Source organism: Argiope bruennichi, chromosome 7 (genome assembly GCF_947563725.1).
Source record: "Argiope bruennichi chromosome 7, qqArgBrue1.1, whole genome shotgun sequence".
NCBI classification, from domain to species: Eukaryota; Metazoa; Arthropoda; class Arachnida; order Araneae; family Araneidae; genus Argiope; species Argiope bruennichi.
In genome coordinates this window covers 74,376,774-74,397,857 of record NC_079157.1, presented here as the reverse complement: position 1 = coordinate 74,397,857, position 21,084 = coordinate 74,376,774, and the positions used below count along the sequence as shown (strand labels likewise).

Below are 21,084 nucleotides of genomic sequence, written 5' to 3'. Positions count from 1 at the left end.
CCCCTCCAAAAAAAAAAAAAGAAAAAAAAAGGGATGTCCAGACATCGTTAATTGTGAAAAGTCGAAGCGACCGTAGATAGCTGCTTACTTTATCTAATTGATAATCGACCTTGGCTTGAATTTGTAACAAGAAAATGGATGTCTGTTCCTAATTTGCATAGTAAATTAAGAAAAAAGCATGATAAATTAAGTTAAAAGTATGATAAATTTTGTGATTCCAGGATCACCGCTTTAAAACTAGATAAATTTTTAAAAGAGTGATACCAAAAACTTTTTTTAGGATATAATAAATGTCCTGCATTCGTTTCATCAATAAAATATAAATGATAAATAAAATGTACAGATTTTAGCTGATGATTTTAAAAATAGTCAAGTAGATATTGGAGTAACATTATATTTCAATTTTACAACAAAAACGTAGATGTCAATAAAGAGTTTTAATAATAAAATATTTCAAATTATGTATTGCTGCGAAGAGAAGTGCGTTGGTGGAATATTTTATGAAATAAAAATAATCATGTGACTAGCTGAGAAGGAGACAATCTCCTAGAAGAGAAATTAAGGAATGACTTTTCTTAGACTTTCAGCTTGTCTCTGCTACTTATGATGGATCAGAGAATTTCAGTGGGTTGATTGCAAAAAGGGCGATTTTTAACTTTTTTTCTTAGTTACTGAGCATATTTACGTTTGGTTTTAGGATTGCCTTTCTCTTTTTTCGTGGAAAAGTTATTGTACTGCGTCCCACTCATTTTTCTGATTCGTTGAATTGAAGAAGTAAAATTTTTTTGGAATATTAAGGAAGCGAAATGCTTCCAAATTTTATTTTCAATGCATGGTTTTGAGATCAATTGGCTGCATTTTGGTAACCATTGATTTTAGTCCCTTCATCTTAAATTTTTTCTTTTCTTTTCCTTTTTTTCATCTTTGTATTATTTTTCTACTAGTTGATACCTTGTCTTATCGTATAGCATAATTGGCAATAGAACTGGCTTTGAATGAGTGGGTAAAGCCTAGTCTTAATTTGTCAAGATGTTCATTTCTTGATTAGCTTTCAATCTAAAATATAATACAGCTTTACAAAAATCCTTTCGATGGGAGAACGATTAAAAATCCAGCGGACTTAATAAAAGTTAAAGACGCTTTATTCTACTCTAAAACAGGAATACTTAGTATCAAAACAAGGCATTATGTACACAAGTACAGCACTTACAGTAGTCTGTAACAATACATTCTGCAGCAAATTTCTACCAAGCAATAGCAATAAGAAAAAAAAAAAAAGAACTTATAGAGACTTCGCCAACACTTCAAATTGGACTTCGTTCAACTCTCCAAACTGGACTTCTTCAAATTTTATAGCTTCCATGACAAGGCACTAAATATTCAGAATAATATTGGAACTCGAATTCTAATGGAGCTGTCGCGAAGATTCTCGAATATTCGAGATTCTTCGTTTTTGTCGCCAAATGATCAGTACATTTGTCGTCAATGTCGGGAGTCATTGATTCGGCACCTGTTCAACAGCCATTGAAACTATCTTCTTTACCAGGAGATGCACTTCACAGAGAAGAAATAATTACGAATTCGTAACAACATCAAACGTATTATTATAAACGTGTTGAATACTATTACACCTGTAGTGTTTTTCAATTGGAAAGAAGGAAACACAAACGTTAACATAGGTTCCTTAGATCAAACTAATTTTGTCCAACTTTTTACAATAAAATATCAAAAACTCAAATGAAAGGTGTGCATATATAAATCAGTTACAAAAGAACATAAACTATACAATTGGAAAAAATCAAAGATAACATAATGCCATAATACTTATTAGGTTTCACGGCGTTTCAATAGTTGGGGCAACTTTAAAACAGTTATCTGTCTTGTATACTCTAGTGAGTTGAGGGATTAAACTTACTGGAAGTTTTCCGTATATCAATATCCAGGCTTTGCCAACCCTCAAGACTTCACGCTTGCAAATCCAACATTTGGTGCCAAATCCAGTAATCAAATAATTTGTTATAATAAATCGCCGCATTAGCATTTTGTTTAAATAAGGAATGCCGTAATGAGGTCTAACTGTAAGAGGTAAAGACCCCGATCTTATTATACGTGGCTATCACCATATTGAGGCAAAATGCTGCCCTATTATAACTTTCGTTATTAATTACCCTATAGTTTGGATGACGTTTTCTCAATCAAAAAGAAGGTACCAAATTATTGCATTACTCATAGCTCCGTGGAAAGTAAATTTCACATCATATCTTCAAGTCTAATATTGAAAATCTGTTTACCTGGAGTGAAAATATTTGAGGCAACGGAACATCCTGATCAAGGAAATGAATACCGCAAACAAGTAGAAGAAGAAAAAAGATGTAGTTCTATTACAGAAAAGATATAATAATAACATAGCCAACCAATAAAGTCCTACAGGTTTTTTTATATTTTTATTATGATGTATAGATCATTGCAAAAGCTTCAGTATTTCGAGTGGATATCATCATGATGTCATTTAACCTTAAACTTTACCCTGGTGAATCCTTAATAATAATAATAGTTAGTGGATTTAAACATCTGAATTCAAATCTTCATGTGTTTATTGCCTTGTACCGCTGTGTACCTCGTCTCCAATATTCTCCTCGTTTTTTCTTGGTAGCTTTCTGCGAATTGCAGCGGTAAAAAAAACTGTGAAACATCCGTTTACCACACAAAGAACATTATTATTAATTTTTCTCCATCCATCACAACAAAAAAGGAAAGTGCATAATTAACCTTCAAAACCCTATCCTTTCCACCTTTTTTTCCTTCCCATCTCTGATGACCTCAGCTAATGCTTTATTTACTCATCCAATTCAGTCTTAGAGCGATTTCACCCTTCCGATCCAATCCTGTCCATCCCCAGAGGTTAGGGCGGTTTACCTTAATGAAAGAGAAAACGAACGCGAGGCACATTGGGAAGGCTTGGAAAAGAAGATATAAAATGTGGCCTCAAACGGATCTTTTATGCAAATCCGTCTTTTTCTTGCCGAGAGATGATGATCACTTTCAGGACGAGTCCATTTCTCTTGTAATAATAATTAGTTTTAGACGGTCATCAACCGTACAATGGTAATTGAGATTTTTCTAGGAAATTATTTCATCGAGACTCGTCACTCATCTGCAATAAGATTGCAAAAGATTATATTCTCAACATTTAACTTAAATTACGGCCTTTATTTTCCTTTTTCCTCCGATAATCGACAACCAAACTTTTAACCATTATATTCTTGAAAAGCCTTCATAGATTGTTTATTAATCTGGCACTTTTTTAAGTTTTTATTGTTAAAAAAAATCTTGCAGAAATTAGTAACTAGTCATCCAAGGATGCTTAAAGGTGTGACATGCCTCGGCAGTAGCTGAGTTCAAAGATCTTTCATCCACCCCCAGTGTAAAACTTTTTTGTGAAGAACAAGGGGTGGAGGAATGTAGGGAGTGAGCGTAATGTAACGGGATGTAGGAGGATGGCAGACCCCTGGATGCTAACGAGGCTGAAGGGTGTCTACACACTTTAAATAATTGTAAATTTGGGGTTTATTATAATTCGAATAATTTTCAACATGTAAAAGGTTCTACAAATATCATTCTATTGTCTTGTTATCGCATGTTCTCAAACTGATGTCCGTTCTGCTCCAGACACTGCTGACAACGCGAAGCGATGGAATAGCACACATGATGGAACAATTCCCTTGAAATATTCGTACATTCATGTTCAATGGTTGCCCTCAATTGAACAACTGTTGCAGGTTTATGGACGTCCTGAACAGTTCCATCAGCATCAAACTTATCTCTAATTCGATTGATGGTAACTAGTGTAGGTAGTTCTTTGTTGAACTCCCTCTTAAATTGTCTTTGCACTTCTACTGCATTTTCATACTTCCAGTAGCATTTTAGAATAAATTTCCTTTCTTCAAATTGAAGTCTGTCTGTCATCACTCGGTTCAATGGGTTCAGTATGTAAAGAAAGAAGAAATAACTTAATTATCAGCTGCTAAAATGTGTATACATTTTTTTGGACACCCTGTATATATATATATATATATATATATATATATATATATATATATATATATATATATATATATATATATATATATATAAGATAATACTATTTTAATCAAAATATTACGATGCGTTGTACATAAATACTGTTTAGCCATTGACCGGGGTAGTTTTAAGCATCTGTGTTTCCAATATTTTACAATGGGGAGGGAGCAGATAAGACGTCTATTGTTAAAATTCGATCTTGACGGACTGCTGTTTGCTTCTGCTGTGCTTTCCATTTACATGGAATTTCTTTTCCCATCTAATACAAATAGACACACCATTCAACAGAGGATATTATTAGACAATAAGTCAATCTATTGTAGTTTTTCCAACAAATCATAATACAGGAAAAAGAGGAAGGGTGTGTGTGTGTGTGTGTGTGTGTGTGAAGGTGTACATTTCATCAATCCATTAATAAACAAACATAAATATATAACTGTACTCAAGTTTTATTTTTTTCAGAAGTCAGAAAGTTAAACAGTTTGCTGTTGAGTTTCTACGAAATTAAAAATTTTTAAGTATGTGGTTCTGACAGATTTGTGGCTTACTATGAGTGAGTTTAATTAAAAATTTATGGACAATTAAGAATTGATGATGCAAAATACTAATTTATTAATGTATAAAGTTGTTGCATGTTTCACTTAAAAAACATTTAGGTCGAGGTCTCAAGCAAGGTTTGGAAAACCATCAAACATCACGCAAAATCTATCCAGATGTGTTTCTCAGGAACGTCGAGTTTAGACGGCATTAAACAGAAAAAGATTAAGTTTTCACAACTTTTATAGTCTAGGAATGTCACTAAGTCCTCATTAACCTAGTTAATTTGCTAAGTTTTTTTTCAGCAGAGCATTTTGATCGATCATTATTCTCCAAGTTGGGTTTGGATGAGATATTAATGATATGTTAGTGAGTCACTGTGTCCCCAAGATGTCACATGCTTTGTAAGTCACTTTTGATGACTATATATATTTTTTTAATTTCCGTAAAGAGCAATCCAAATTCTTTTTTATAAAATGCAATGTATTTGCACAAAACAGATTTTACATCAAGTCTCCAGAGGTTTCACATAAAACTTCTTTTTATGTATTATTACTTATATTGTTAGAGTATTAACATTGATTTTCTCATAAGCAATAAAGGCAGCTGCTTAGGACCTTTAGGCTGAAGGAGACAGCAGGCAGATCGATTAAATAATGTAGCTGTCAAAGAAATAAATTTACAGAGAAAAAAACATCGCGCGAATTATGAAATATCAGGATAATATTAATACTTTACTAATTGTCCAGGTTCCTCTTGTTTCATTTTTTTTTTCACTTTGTTATTACAGTATTTATAAACATCGAATATCTGTCTAAATAATATTGCGGTCAAAACATGGATGCTTCGCAGTTATGAATCACAATGAATAATTAATAATACATGCATACATATTTGTACATGATTATTGAAATAAATAAATAATCTAGCATAAATGATGATGATTAAATTAAACTAGAGGTAGTGGTCTTACCGAAACTTTCTCGCATACTGTCCAATAAATTTATACCTCTCTCCACAGTTTAAAATTGAGGATCCTAGGTAAAGCTGCGAATTCCTTACATGGAATTTATGAACGATAGTTGCGAAATATAGATCTTTGGTGTTAATGTAGCATTTTTTCTGGATCTATCGTGTAAATATGTATTTTAGGCGCCTTTTTGCCTTTCAATATACATCAGAATTTCGTACGTAGTCGCAAGATAATATGCCGAATTTTATTGATTTAAATCACTCTGTTTATGAATTATTCCGTTTACATACATGCGAAAATATGGACCGACAGACTGGTCATCCCTTTGACAAACTGAATTTAAAATTTGATACGAATCAAAATTTAAATTATAAACCTGTGTACCAAATTTTATCTACCTAGATCTTTAACTAGGTAGACTTTGATCAGACTGGTCATCCCTTTGACAAACTGGATTCAAAATTTGATACGAATCTATATTTAAATTGTAAACTGTACCAAATTTTATCTACCTAGATCTTTAACTAGGTAGACTTTGATCAGACTGGTCATCCCTTTGAAAACTGGATTCAAAATTTGATACAAATCTATATTTAAATTATAAACTGTACCAAATTTTATCTACCTAGATCTTTGATTAGGTAGAGTTTGATCAGACTGGTCATCTCTTTAACAAACTGTATTCAAAATTTGATACGAATTTATATTTAAATTGTAAACCTGTGTACCAAATTTTATCTACCTAGATCTTTGATTAGGTAGAGTTTGATCAGACTGGTCATCTCTTTAACAAACTGTATTCAAAATTTGATACGAATTTATATTTAAATTGTAAACCTGTGTACCAAATTTTATCTACCTAGATCTTTGATTAGGTAGAGTTTGATCAGACTGGTCATCTCTTTAACAAACTGTATTCAAAATTTGATACGAATTTATATTTAAATTGTAAACCTGTGTACCAAATTTTATCTACCTAGATCTTTGATTAGGTAGAGTTTGATCAGACTGGTCATCTCTTTAACAAACTGGATTCAAAATTTGATACGAATCTATATTTAAATTGTAAACCTGTGTACCAAATTTTATCTACCTACATCTTTGCGTTGTTTAGTTTTCGAGGTCGCGTCTATACGAACAGGCCGCCAGTCAGACTTTTTGTGAATGAATTTCGTTCAAAACTTGATAGAAATCTATAAATTTGGTCGTAAGTCTGTATACCAAATTTCATCCGTTTAACTCCAAGCGTTTTTTAGTTATTGTATTCACTGACAGACAGACAGGCATAGTCCCAAAAATTTGTATTTCGGACTCGGAAAAGTCTAAGCATGGGGATTCATCAAAATCTCGAGTTCGAATTTTTTGACGTTTGCAAAACTTACTCTATTTTTCATACATGAGAAAATAAAGACAATTGAAATTGGAAACTAAATTGATCAGTTTCTTTTAAAAGGTGTCCAATAGTGTTCCTGCTACGGGGGGGGGGGCTAAATGATTAACGATATACTAATCAGCCATTAAATTGTTTAAAATGTATATAATTGATCCAAATTAAAAATGAGATTTAAAATTACGTGATGGAATGTGTTTCATTTTAGTGACATTTCTTTAAATTGCAAATTTCCTTTTTACGTTTTATTAATGTCTTAAGGCTTATTAATATCTTCGAGAACGACTAAATATGAATAACTCCACTCAAAAACTGTGACAATACGTTGCCTTCCGTTTGACATCACATAAGGCATCGTTTTTTTCTTCTTGAAAGTGGTGTCGTAATTAAATGGCGAGATATACTATAGCTCCGACGAGTTGATCATTGATTTTCGATCTCAAACGGTCAGTTCATTTGTTGAGAGGAAGAAAAGTATAAATCGGAAAGCGAGTCACTGAGAAATAACAAGATTGTAATAAATATTATTCTATTATATATTTTCCTATATTTTTTCTGTATTTCTCGTTATGATGTATCTTAAATCATGTAATATGAAGGAGAAAAAAAATCAGCCAAATCTGGCAAACTTTGGTTCACTTCTATCTCCTAATATAATAGACTTATATGTTATCACGCAATTGTTACGTCACACCCGCCAACTCATCAGAGGCAGACATTTATATTTGACATGTTATATGTGAGCCTGAACTGACTCTATTTACTTTCTTTATGAGCATTGATAAAGCATCCTCATGAGTATTTTGCACCGTGCTAGACAAAAAAAAAAAATCAATATTTATCTCAAAAATACCCATTTAACCCCGTTAATAAAATACCCGTTACTGTGTCTGTCCACTCTTTTTATATCTTATCGTATTTATACTGATTACAAAAACTCCAGAGGTGAAATGGAACAAAAGGATATGAAATAAAACTGAGGTCTATTTGTTATCGTTGTTCTTTTTTTATTGGGCTTCTTTGGATGATTCTTCTGCAGTATCATCCAAAATATTAGATAATGCTCTGTCGCTCTCTTTGTAGTCATCTGTGCAACTTATCTATCAAAGTCGTCACCTGGCTTTCTGATAATGCGTTTAAACACGCGAAACAGCTACGGTTGTCTCTGTCAAGGTTTTGTATTTTTGCGTGTTTGGATGAAGGGTTAGTCTAATGACTTTACATATACAGATGTGCAGATATTTGACGTAAGTGTAATTTGAAGTCACTGCTTTAAACCAACTGAGTGCATAATCAGGATTCTAATGGGAATTTGTATGAATACTTTTGAATTTCAAAAATATTCTTACTTTACATGCTAAACATATTTGTGTATTAAAAATATTTATATTTTACGCGTTGGAGGTATTTACACTTTAGGTTTAAACTTTAAAAAATAATTCTTTTTTTTTTTTCATTTATATGTCAACATAAAACAATATTTACACTTGTTACAATTCTTTAGGCGATTCCTATTTCTTATATTTTCATATGATAAATGTTTTTATAAAGAATATTAAGAAAATTCTTTAACGAGGGTGTTTTATTTTCTTAAATTAAGAGAGATGAAAAAACAGAAATTATATCATCTCAAAATTTTATATTATAATTTTCTTCTGTTTATAAAAATTTGATTTTATTAATTGAGAAAATAATGAAATCTACTTAATTTGTATAATTATTATTAATATGTATATTTGTAATTTGAAACAATATCTTCTAATATTTTTATATATTACAACGTTCTGACCATCTCTAGAGGATATCACTTTGAGAGTGATTCATACGACTTAAGCAATTAAAGTACTTGACAACGGATTGATATTTCTCTATTTCATAATTTAGCATTAAAAATTATTGAAATTCCAAACAAAGGGTAATAAAATAATTTGACAAAAATTTCTCCTGCCAGATTCTATGTAATTTCCAATTTATTAAAAATAATGTTGTTGTTATGAACTTATGGCACTTTAAAAGCCCGCTGATAGTTAGTTATCTGTCAGCGATTTAAACCGAATGAGCGTCTTTTGTTCTTCCAGCAGCGCCAAAAGTACGACTTAGCTACTTCATGCGTCACATTCGCTTATATAACCCCTTTTTATAGGGGGCCACATTCACACTCCTCACAGATAGAACACAAAACAGGAACAACCATGCCCGACCCGGCAGGTGCAGATCACGCGGAAGACGAGCTACTCCTATGAAACGACGCCGGCATTAAAAATAATATTTTTTATATAAAAATGAGTGATATATGTATAAGCATTATGTTTCATTTCACAATTGAGACATTTTCTTTGACAACCATTTTCCATTTGGTTATTAATTTTTAATATTATAAAATAAATGAAATGGTAAAATTCTGGAGTTCAAAATTTACTCCGCCTTAACTTTATTTACTTAATAACTGAGAAATCAAATTCCATTTATTTGATATCCTTAATTAAGTTCGAAATATCGGGGATTACTAGGGAAATGGACTTCCTGAAGTATTATAAGACATTTGGAATTTATTTTAATTGATTGTAAAATTTGAAGTTCCATATTCTTTTACTTGAGAAAATACATATACAAAATCTACATCTGAATTTTAGAATAAATATCTCAAATATAAGAAAACTGTATTTTATTCCTCACATGTTTATTTTTATTCAACGATAAATTAAAATAATAATAATAACTTTGAAGAAAAAAATATCCGATTCCTAAGAATTCCTCTCGTCAACATTTAGTATTTGCCACCACAACCTTTCAGTCCTGTCACGTACAAGAAGAAAAGAAAAAAGTGCTTATCAGGAAAAAGTAAAATGGAAAAAAAAAAAAGTAATAAAGAAAGAAAAACGAAAACAAGCCAGTCGGCGCATTAGACTAGACGCAACACGCCGACAAACCGAAGCAGGAGATATTCAATTTTTCATGACGTCACAGCCCGCGAGCTGCGAAGTTGACGTTGCCAGATGAGGGCAAAGGAAAGTGCGGCCGCGGAACATGGAAGGTCGTCTGCGCATTCGCCGCGTGGTTGGAGCGGAGGTTTTGGCTGCCAGTTAGAGAGGAGCTGAGTTTCTCTTTAAAGTTTTTGTTTTTTTTATTCCACCACTGTTTGGAATCTTTTTTTTATTTAAGTCGGAGGCGACGGCATGTAGCGGAGGTGATGCCTTTTGTTTATTTGCGGGAGTTCCTCCTAATGTGACACCTGTTGTTGGTCATCGTTTTACTTGTATACATTGTAACAAAACGGTCATGATATTGAGTGATGATGGAATATGTACTTCCTAGTGATTTACGGGATCAAAAGATTCGTTTTGGATAACCATGTTGAGGTATGTATTGGAATCAATGTATTATAAAATTAGTGGGTTGAAAGTAAATGTGTGATAATGTGTTGGTTGAAATATGTCATTAAAACTCTCCGTAAATCAAAAACATTAAAAATCAGACATCTATGGAATTTTTTTGAAAAATGAGTTATTTATGAGGAAATTTTTCAGCACATAATTAATTATTATGAGCTGAAAATTATTTATGATACAACTGTTTATTTATTGAATAATTATTTATTAATGCTCATTTTTTTAAAATCTAACTGATTCGATTCAACACCGAAATATTTTTCAATTATCTTTTTTTTATATTAACGACTCATTATTATCCGGCTTAAGCTTATTCTGAATTATCTTTTTAACATTTCGTGTGTTAGGATAATTTTATCGCAAAGTCTTTGTGTTTAATAAACAATTGAAAGAAATATAAAACTTATCATGCGATGTACTTCGGCTTGAAAAGTTTTAAAAAAACTAAATAAGATATTTTTTATAATTAATACCTAACTTACAGAATACGATTTTCAAAAAAATCATTAAAATAGTTAGAAAATATTCAGATTATTAAAAAAGCTGAAGTTACTAGTAATGTGACTGAAATATTTTAATATATGTAAAAAAAAAAAAAAAAAAAAAAAATTGGTTAAGAACTTTTTCTTTTTTTAGCTTAGATTAGCAGTCCAGAGAATTTAAGATAATTTTAATTTTATTATTTAAAAATCCGAACAAATTTCTAAAACATACATGAATTTCCGAATTAAAGAATTTCAAAATATTAAGATTATTATTTTAACATTTTAATACTGTAAATAATTAGAAGCAATTATTTATTTAAATGCTGAAGTTTACAATACAAAAATTAATGAAGATAAATTACATGTGACTGAAGTTTATCTTTTACAAAAATATGATGATTATTTGTTTTTCAAATGACTAAACGAAATATATATATCATATTTCTAGAATGATCAATATAAGAATTAAATTGAATAACTTCTTCCTATAAAATTGTACTGTTGTTAATATAGTACTATAAAGTAGTTATTTATATTTCGTATTGGTACTTTAATTACTATACGAGAAAAGAACTTGCTTAAGGTAATAACATTTACATTAAATTTATTCTTGAAATTAAGTTGACCATATATGAATATAATTGAGTTTTGTAAATGAAAGCAGTAATTATTTTTTAAAGATCGTTACTTAATTCTTATATATATTTTAATTATTAAAATAAAACTTTTGTCCGAATTTTCTTTTTTTTTAATTTAATGAAAACGTTGAAATAAATTGAACGTTAATTGAAATAAAACATTTAAATTAAACTTAAAGTCTAAGGAATTCAACCATAACTTTTGTAGTAATGTTTTTAAACTAAAGGTTGTTTCCTTTTTTTAAAAATAAATTCTTGAAATAGAAATAATAAATCAAGCTATAAAATTTCCAATTAAAAAAATCAAGCTATTTAAATTTATAATTTCAAGGATCTGAAATTGTAATATTTACATATATAATGAACAAATGGTTCGCTTATATCAAATTCCATTGGAAGTTGAATTCATTTAATTTTTGAAAACATAAAATATTTCATTAAAATGACTATTTCTGTTTTTATCAAATTTTACGAATGAAGTGTGCAATTCGTGTTTATGCTGTAAAATACTATTCTTTTTTCTGAATGAAAAGACTTAATAAAAGTCAATGTAATAATATTCCGAAATGTAAATTATTCTTATTATAAAATGAAGGAATGGGTTTTTTCTGTACTATGATACAAAGCTTGCAGTGAAACATATTTACAGAAGTTTTTTTAATTATTAAATTATTATAAGTGTTTAAAACTTGATATTGGCAACTTTTCATTTTTTTATTGTTTGAAATACTCCACACATTTTCTTATTTTTTATTGACAAGAAGCATATGATTTTTCCTTCCAAACGTATGTGATATTCAGCTTCTCATAGAATTGTGAGGACATCTCATTGTTTCAGGAGATTATTTTTTTAATAAAGAGTAAACAGTTTTTTAAAGTATTAGAATTTCTTAGTATAAATACATTTTTTGTATGCGGTTATAAGACGTGCACGTGATAGATAAAGGTTACAAAAAATATAAGTATTTCTGGTTGGCTAATCTAATCTTTATCATCACTTTCCGTAATGAAGTTCCATATGTATTCCATACTTTTATTAAAATAAAATTTAAAAAAATATTATTGATTATTATATTTTACGCCGAAACGCGTATGAAAATATCGTATCATCATCTGAAATTCTGTGAGGCATTTTTGGTTTTTGCCACTATCGTAATAGGAGGGGGAAAAAAGAAGCCATAATTTTTAACGCTTGAAAGATTTTAATGGAATATGTCGAAATTGCAAAAGTCTTTTTGACCAGTGCAGATCGTTTTGAGATAAATACCCGAGTTTCATATTATGGAATAGTAGAGATTGACATTAGAATTAAATGCAATTTTTGTTAAATAAAAAAAAAATTGTTAACTACAGAATTTAACAACACAAAAGCAAAATATTAAAAGCTTGTTATTTGCTTACAGATCTGTCATATTTATCATGAAACCACTCGAATAGGCCTACCGAAGCTCTCTCATATACTCTCTATTACTTTCTCGTATATGCAGTATAAAGGAAAGGAATATAAAGGAATAGGAAGTGTAGGAATATAAGGAAAGTGTAATAATTGTCAAAAAATCCGAATTCGAAATCTTGATGATCTCGCACGTTTTAGACCTACCTGAATTCAAAAAACACATTTTTGGAAAATGTCCGTCTGTCTGTTCGTGACAAAGATAATTCTTTGGCATGCTTTGAGCTAGACAGTTGATATTTGGTATACGATTTTTACACCAAATTTGCAGATTTCTTTCAAATTTTGTGTAAAATCTGATCATAGGAAGTCCATCTATCTGGCTGTTTAAATATAAGCTAACACGATAACTACAAAATGAAGAGAGCTAGATGGATAAAATTTGGTACGCAGATTTAACAACTATAGTGTAGACACCTGTCAAATTTTGAGCCAAATCCAACGAAAGGTTGATCGTCTGTCGGTCTGTACTTTCAGAAACATGTAAACGCGATAACTCAAACACACGACTTCGTTATATCAAATTTAGTATAGGATTCTGTGATTACAAGTGCAGTTTTATGTCCAATTTTTGTTTCAGTTGGTTTTGAAAAAAGTGTCTGAAATTTTTTAGAAAACAATATAGATAAAATTCAGTACACAGATTTAACATCTATAGTGTAGACGTCAGTCAAATTTTGACCCAAATCCAATGAGAAGTTAACCGACTGCTGGTCTGTACTTTCAGAAACACATTAACGTGATAATTCAAAATCGAAACTATTTGAATATATCAAATTTGGTACGGGAATTTGTGAATACAAGATCAATTTTGTGTCAGATTTTTGCTTCAATAGGTTGAGACAAAAAACATGTCTAAAACACAAATTCGATGTTTGGATACTATTAACGCATGCCGGGGATTAATCGCCAAATAACTCACCAAGGATGATACTATAGATTCAGTAAAAATACTAAATTCTCGGCAAAAGTTAATATTTCGTAGTTATTGTAAGCCAATGCTGTGTAGGGCTGGCTAACAATAATTACTGGTCTGAAATGGCCAGTTTATTAGAGAGTGTACTAAAAAGTGTTTTGTAGACCTTTCCCGCTGGTTAAATGTACTTGTGTATTATCAGCTGTACATTATTGGCGAAAAATAATTACAGAAGAACCCAATGGAGCGCGATATTTGGTGAGCAAACGCTGGGATGCGGTTAATACACACGTATAGAAAAACCGAGTGCATATTTTTGATGCTTTTCTAACCAATTAAAACCAAAAATTTACCACAGTAGCAGTCATAAAATCACATACCAAATTGTAAATAATTAAGTCGTTTCGTTTTTTGAGTTATTGCGTTTGCATGCGGAAGTACAAACCGACAAAACGGTTAACACCTCATCATGTTTTGTTCAAAATTTTACAATTCAGATGCTAGACCTGTAAATTAAATTTTATCTTTCTAGCTCTTTACATTTTGTAGTTATCGTATTCATATGTACTCGGACAGCACGAACAATATGTTTGTGAATGGATTTGGATTTCGTTCAAAATTTGATAGAAATCTACAAATTTGAAATAGTGACCATGTATTCTAGCTCAAAGGTTTCATGAGTTATGTGTTCATAGACAGACTTAATTCTAAATGTGTGATTTAATTTTTTTTTTTTTTTTTTTTTTGAGGACATTATGTTTAAACGTTAAAATTAGAAACGAGGAAATCGAATTGATTAAACGTTAAATTATTACTTCTGTAGAATGTCTTCAATGGGTTAACGAATTAAATCATGTCTTGATAAAGAAACATTAATCAAAGACAAAAAGTCACGGCTTCTGTCTTTTGGATGTCCAGCATTATTAAAACACTGAATACATTACACTGAAACATTTATATGCAATAAATGTTTTGCAATAATAGATTTATACACTATTATGAATTATTATTGTAATGTTACATACAATTTTAGATTTTTGATAAATTGATAAACACCGGACTAACTGCTAAAAGTTTTCCTTCTTGTAAAACACAAACAGGGACCAGTTTCTTTTAAATGTCTTCAGGAAGGCAATTTATCCCTCTTATTGCATTTAAGGGAAACTTCCTGCACAAGTGATATCTAGTTACTCTACTACTAGCCCCGTTCCAACGACCTGTCTGTCGCCTTACAGACGAGGCACGCTTTCCCCTGTTTTCCCTCTCTTGCGGTTTTCTGAGGTGCTTTGATGTTTCCTCAGTTTACCGACAAATTGTCGGTAAATTGGTCAAGTTGGCAAGAGAGAGTCAAGGCGGGAAAAGCGTCCCTTGTCTGTAAGGGGCTTAAGATCGTTTTGACGGAAAAAGAGGTGCTTCATTTCCTCTTTACCAAGTCTTTATGGGCTAAATGTGTGTGTTACATCGAGATTTCAAACATCAATCATTTTTAGAGAAATAATTTATCCCATATTTGTATAATTTATACAGATTTGAACTGTAAATAAAAATGAGATAAGTTTATAAGTTTCAAATTCTTATATAAAATCGCCGAAAATGTAACTGGTGTATTTCCTCATTACTAAAACACTTGTTGAAATCACGAGTGTGGTGATGGTCAGAAAAAAAATAATAATCTCATCCTCTCAGGAATTCCAGTCGCGTCCTTATCTCTTTATGGGACTCTCAAAAGGATGTTCTATAAAACATTTCAGCTCTTCTTATCAATGGTACACACACTAGCAGTTTTCCTCTCTTTTTCGTCCCCCACAACACATGGAGTAACTGTTGTCTTCGTTTGATTGCCCCTCACGTACTGGCTTGGTGCAGTAATTGTTGGATACCGCCTGTTACGCCAATGCGTAGCAACGTACCGAAAGATAGGAGATGTGAATTAAATAGAAAAATGTCTACGCATCTAAGGAAAATGAAATTGCTTGTAATCTGCTGATTTTGAGTAAATATTGACGATTTCTTGAAGTATTGTGTTTCTTTATCTTTTATTCTTTATGCCCGATAAATGCTTATATAAGTGGAGATATGAATGTATACAGAAGAGAGAGAGGGAAAAAAAAATAGAGATCGTAACTTAAAAGAACGAGGCAAACAGAATGCCATGGAATGTGCCATTTTAATAATGGCATAATTATCTTTAATACAATGGCATAATCATATTTATAAACCAGTTGGGTTTTCTTCCCTCGGCTTTCTCGTATACGTACACTATATGAAATTCTGGTGTTGGCGGTATGTGAAAATAAGTCCGGTGCACATTAGATAACTCTTTCCACTGATGCTTTAGTTTAGTCACATTTACAAGTGTCTATGAAGCAAGGTTTATTTGGGGGTGGATTTTCTGATTTTGAACTGTGGTCAAACGATGTGGATGGTACCTGAACCGGTATCCTCTTTCCAAACTTGTGAGTGATATGTTATCCCTTCAGATTTAACGTGCACCAGACCTGCTTAAAGGGTGGATCTTTTGATGGAATTGGTTTTCGAGCCTTGAACCTCCACTCCTTACCTGAAGTTGAGACCATACTAGTTAATTGATAGGATTCAAAGTGTAAGAAATAGCTTGCAATTTTGATGCTAAATGCGATATCATCTTTATAGCTTGTTGTGATTGAAAGGCATAGTGTCATATTTACATTAATAGATATACAGACAGAAAATCAACTCTTTGATAGATTTAATTGAAAATTTAATACACATTTACAGTTCTGATGCGTATTAAATTTTCATTTTGTACTTAATTTTATCTATCTTTATTGTTACGTTTCTGAGTTATTTTATTCACATGAATATGTGGTTTGGTTTTGTGTGTTTTACTGGCGCAAGAGCCATATTTGGCTATACTTCGTCAATGTAATATGTGGAATTGCATATATAGATATGTTAATATGTGGAATTGCATATATAGATATGTTAATATGTGGAATTGCATATATAGATATGTTAATATGTGGAATTGCATATATAGATATGTTAATATGTGGCATATATAGATATGTCTGTAATTTTTTGAATATGAAATAATTTAATTCTTTAATAATAAAGTGATTTTCTTTTCCAGTAATTGACGAATCATTTTATCGCTCAAAACCGACTGAACTCTCAATACAGGATTGAAAATATAATTCCATGAATTGATTTTAAGAAAACAGACTGACTTGATGTAAATGTATAGTTCAAAATCATACATTATTGACGTATTATTTACTTTTTCGTTCATATTCATTTTAAAAAGAATTTAAAATGCAAAATGAAGTAAAACAGAAGCGAACTAATACACTGTGAGGGTAAATACCCTGAACTCATCGAACCGTCACTAACGATATCTATTCCTTCTGCCATCGGTTTAGATTGCAGATTGTGATGAATACCATACCTTTATGTGACGACAGGGCTACAAATTATCTTGTTTAGATGTAAGAAATATAAAATATCTACTTATAAAAAAATCTTTAAGATAAAATGATGAATTATCAACATAATAAGTTCAGCATGAGATATAAATATGGAGTTATAAAAAAAAACAGATTATTCTTTTTCTTGTTATATTCTTATCTCAGTGTACCATTATTGGGAAATACAAGATAATTACAATCACATACATCATCTGGGTTAAACACTGTACAGTAGTATATTAAAAAACCCAGAAAACAGCAGACAAATAGATTAATGGATTGGCTGAATTAATGGAGATGCAAATAATAATAAAAAAAAATTTAATAGCCGAATCAAAATTTATTACACAGAATATGCAAAATTAAGCAGAAAATTATGTGATGCGTAGTAAATATCACAACATATAATTCAAGATATGATCAATAATTTATTGTTTACAGCGTCTCAAACTGTGGCATAGTGACTGGAAAAGGGGGGGGGACGCCTATCTTGTGGGGTTATAATGATAAAACATTAATGGATTTATATTGTTTTTTAAAGTGAAATATTTTGAGTGGTAGAAAAAATAATGATATGCTGCAGATGCCAGTTGCACTTGCTAAATAACTGATGACAACTAAGAACGAAAAGATGAAACTAGGTCCCTGGTACTTATTATCTTTCCTATAATTCTGACCAAAGGACATTGATATTGGCATATAGTGTCTTATTTTTCGTTCCACTCTTTCCATTTTTTCTTCTGAAGACGTATATCTTTTTGGAAATCCGGATAAGTGAAATGTCGGACTAGAGAGGATTCACCATATTTTAAAATAGTATTTAACCCCCCCACCCACCCCAAAAAAAAACACTTATTGTAGTATCTATTGTATTTGTTCCCCTTTCACTTTTCCATTAGCCCTTTTTAAGATGTTGGACATCCCAAGGTGTCAGATTAGTGAGAGTGCATTGTATTACAAAAATTATTATAAATGAATGTTTGCAGATACATTTCAATTTTTTTAGAATAGATACATAAGTACTATCGTATGTAAGCAACTCACATTTCTATGGCAATCTAGTTCTCTTCAAAGATTTGAAATCCTATGTTATCAAAAGTTTCCTTTTTTGAGACAAAAGACATTGGCTTAAAGAAAGTGATTGTCTATGTTTGTAAAAGCGTTAATCACAAATTGACTTCTTTCACCCACCCGAAGGCACGCAGAAAAAGCTGAATGACCGGATCACCGCGACAGCAACACTGGCGGGAACTGTGGTTGAGTCTTAAGGATCATCGCCGGCGACGGCAGAACCCCTCCGTTAGGAAGTGCATCATCCCATCATCGACGGGAGGTAGACAACCTCCATCTCTTTCTCAACCCACCAGGACGGCGAGAACCAACCACCATACCGGAAGCTTCTCCTCCTCATTTTTGAGGGGCACCTCCCCATTGGGGGTTATAAAAGCGTTAATAATTCTGTTCTAGTGTTCATTCAATTTAGTAGATTTCGGGACCTGTATACAGTACATTTTCATATGTCCCCAAAAGAAGGACTGTGAGATCGGGTGACCATTAGACGCATCTCGAAAGTTACCAGCGTTACATCGACCAATCAGAGTATCTTTACGTAATAAATCTTTCCTTTTACTACTTAATGCATAAAATTATAGTGCACTATATTTAGTAACTTCAGGAAATGGAAAAATATGGAAATAAAAATTTAACATCTATTTTGCTTCCACCTATTTACATTAAAGGATCTAATTCATATCTTCAAATTATGTTATTTCAATCATTCAACATTTTATTATTTTATAATTATTCAGCATTTGGTCCTACGTGGTCTTCAGCTGTGTCATTTTATTTATAAATGAATATCCAACAAGTGTAGAAACCTAAGTATAGACAATTAACTGTAATGCAATTAAAAACCGAAATAACCAAGTAGGAAAATAACAAATACGGCTCATTCTGGATTTTAATCGTTCAGATAAATCGTTCGAAAGCTGTGGCGGAAGTCGTTTCGAATGAGTGGGACAGTAATCAAGATTTAGCAACCGGACATCCGAATTTCGCCTTGCACTGATTGCGGAAGAGGAGTATCTCCTTAGCTCAGGTTCATATAACCGTTTTGAGTCGTACAATATAAACATTACTTTCACTTATTAATATCTGAAGGACAAACAAGCCCGATTAGCGCTATCCAATTGCCTCTAGTTTTGGATAAAAAATTTGCACTTACGTTGATTTAAAAAAAAATGTTTTTTGCATGCACAGAATATTCTACTTCATTTATTTTTACTTTCTCGTATGTGTAATTAGAAAAAGTATAGAAATCGTCGAAAAAATTCGAATTCGAGATTTTGCAGAAACTTCACGTTTTGAACCGCCCTGGGTTCGAAAAACTCATTCTTGGCATTATCTCTATCTGTCTTCGACAAAGATAACTCATAAACCCCTTGATTAGATGGTTGAAATTTGGTATACGATCTTTACACCAAATTTGTAGATTTATATCAAATTTTGATTAAAATCTGTTCAGAGGAAGTCCGGCTGTTCGAATATAAGTTAACACAATAATTACAAAACGAAGAGAGCTAGATAGATAAGATTCGGTACACAAATTTAACATCTATGGTGTAGATACTTGTCCGATTTTGAGCCAAATCTACGGGCTATCTGTCTGTCGGTCTGTATTTTCAGAAACATGTAAACACGGCAATTCGAAAATGCTATGACTGACTCGGCTTCGAAATCCGTTTGTACCGAAGAACCATCGTGCAAGTGGGCCTGGTGCATGTTAAATCCGTTGGGGTGAATCGTCCTCCCACTAATGTGGTGCGGAAGTGTAGGAAGTGCCCGTTCGGATGCCGCCCTCATTATCTGACCGCAGTTCAAAATTGCGAGGTACGTCCCAGAATAGCTCTGATGTTTTCTTTGAAACGTGATAATATAAGTGAACTGAACTGATTCAAGATTTAAAAAAAAAGTATCCTCCTATTCGATTCTACTAGAATAGAACTACACCTGACAGTTGCACAAAGTCCGACGATGCCAACTGATTTACCATTTTACGAAATTTTTTGTTTATTTGCCATTCTTATGCATTAGAAGCCTCTTCTTAATCAATCTCTGACAGCGCCTTCTATTGACGTAAATTTGTTCTATATTCGTTTCTCCTTACATCTATATTTACTTTAAGAGCCATCTAGCGGTGCATGTCAAATCAATCTCCGGCTAGTTCTGAAAATTTGTAAATTTTATTTTTAGTTTTAATATTAATTTTAACTGTAAAATATTTATAAATTAAAATTAAGAAAAAATTTTATGATATCTTAATATTATACAATACAGTCTATACTACTTCTTTATATTGAAAGATCTTATATCTATTTTTTTGAAGCATGCTTTAGAAAAATTTCTTTATTTTAACATAAATCGTTTCCGAATAAAAATCGTGTTTAACAGAATCATTCCTTTGGTTTTATAGAAGGTGTCCAATGAATGATTTTGATTTTTATATTTAATTATTGCTATAAAACCACCAACGCCAAATCGAAATATCAGCTGTCGAAATAAAATGAACAATCACTCCTACACTGTACTAAAACCTTTTCTCATCCTTGATTAGGCGCGGGAGTTTTATTGAGGACAATGACCAATAAAGCTTCTACTCGACCTACACACTTGCTGCGACATCCAACTATTAATATCTGTGAGCCAGAACAGAAGGACATTTCGCAAAGAAACCGTTCTCAAGACCTCAAACATTGTAATTTGACCCTCTCTGGGATT

General features: G+C 31.6%; 1 protein-coding gene across 7 annotated transcripts in view; it reads left to right on the top strand.

The window, feature by feature from the left end:
- The window catches only part of LOC129976302 (rho GTPase-activating protein 45-like), a 289,876-nt gene that overhangs the window by 210,791 nt on the left and 58,001 nt on the right, over nt 1–21,084 (top strand). Inside the window, exon 1 of one of the 7 annotated variants that reach the window (XM_056089805.1) lies at nt 9,995–10,339. The exons of the other annotated variants lie outside the window; for them this stretch is intronic. Within the exon in view, the coding sequence (XP_055945780.1) occupies nt 10,332–10,339 (8 nt within the window). The 5' untranslated portion in view covers nt 9,995–10,331. Of the gene's footprint in view, nt 1–9,994; nt 10,340–21,084 lie in introns of those variants that run through there. 7 annotated transcript variants of the gene reach the window in all.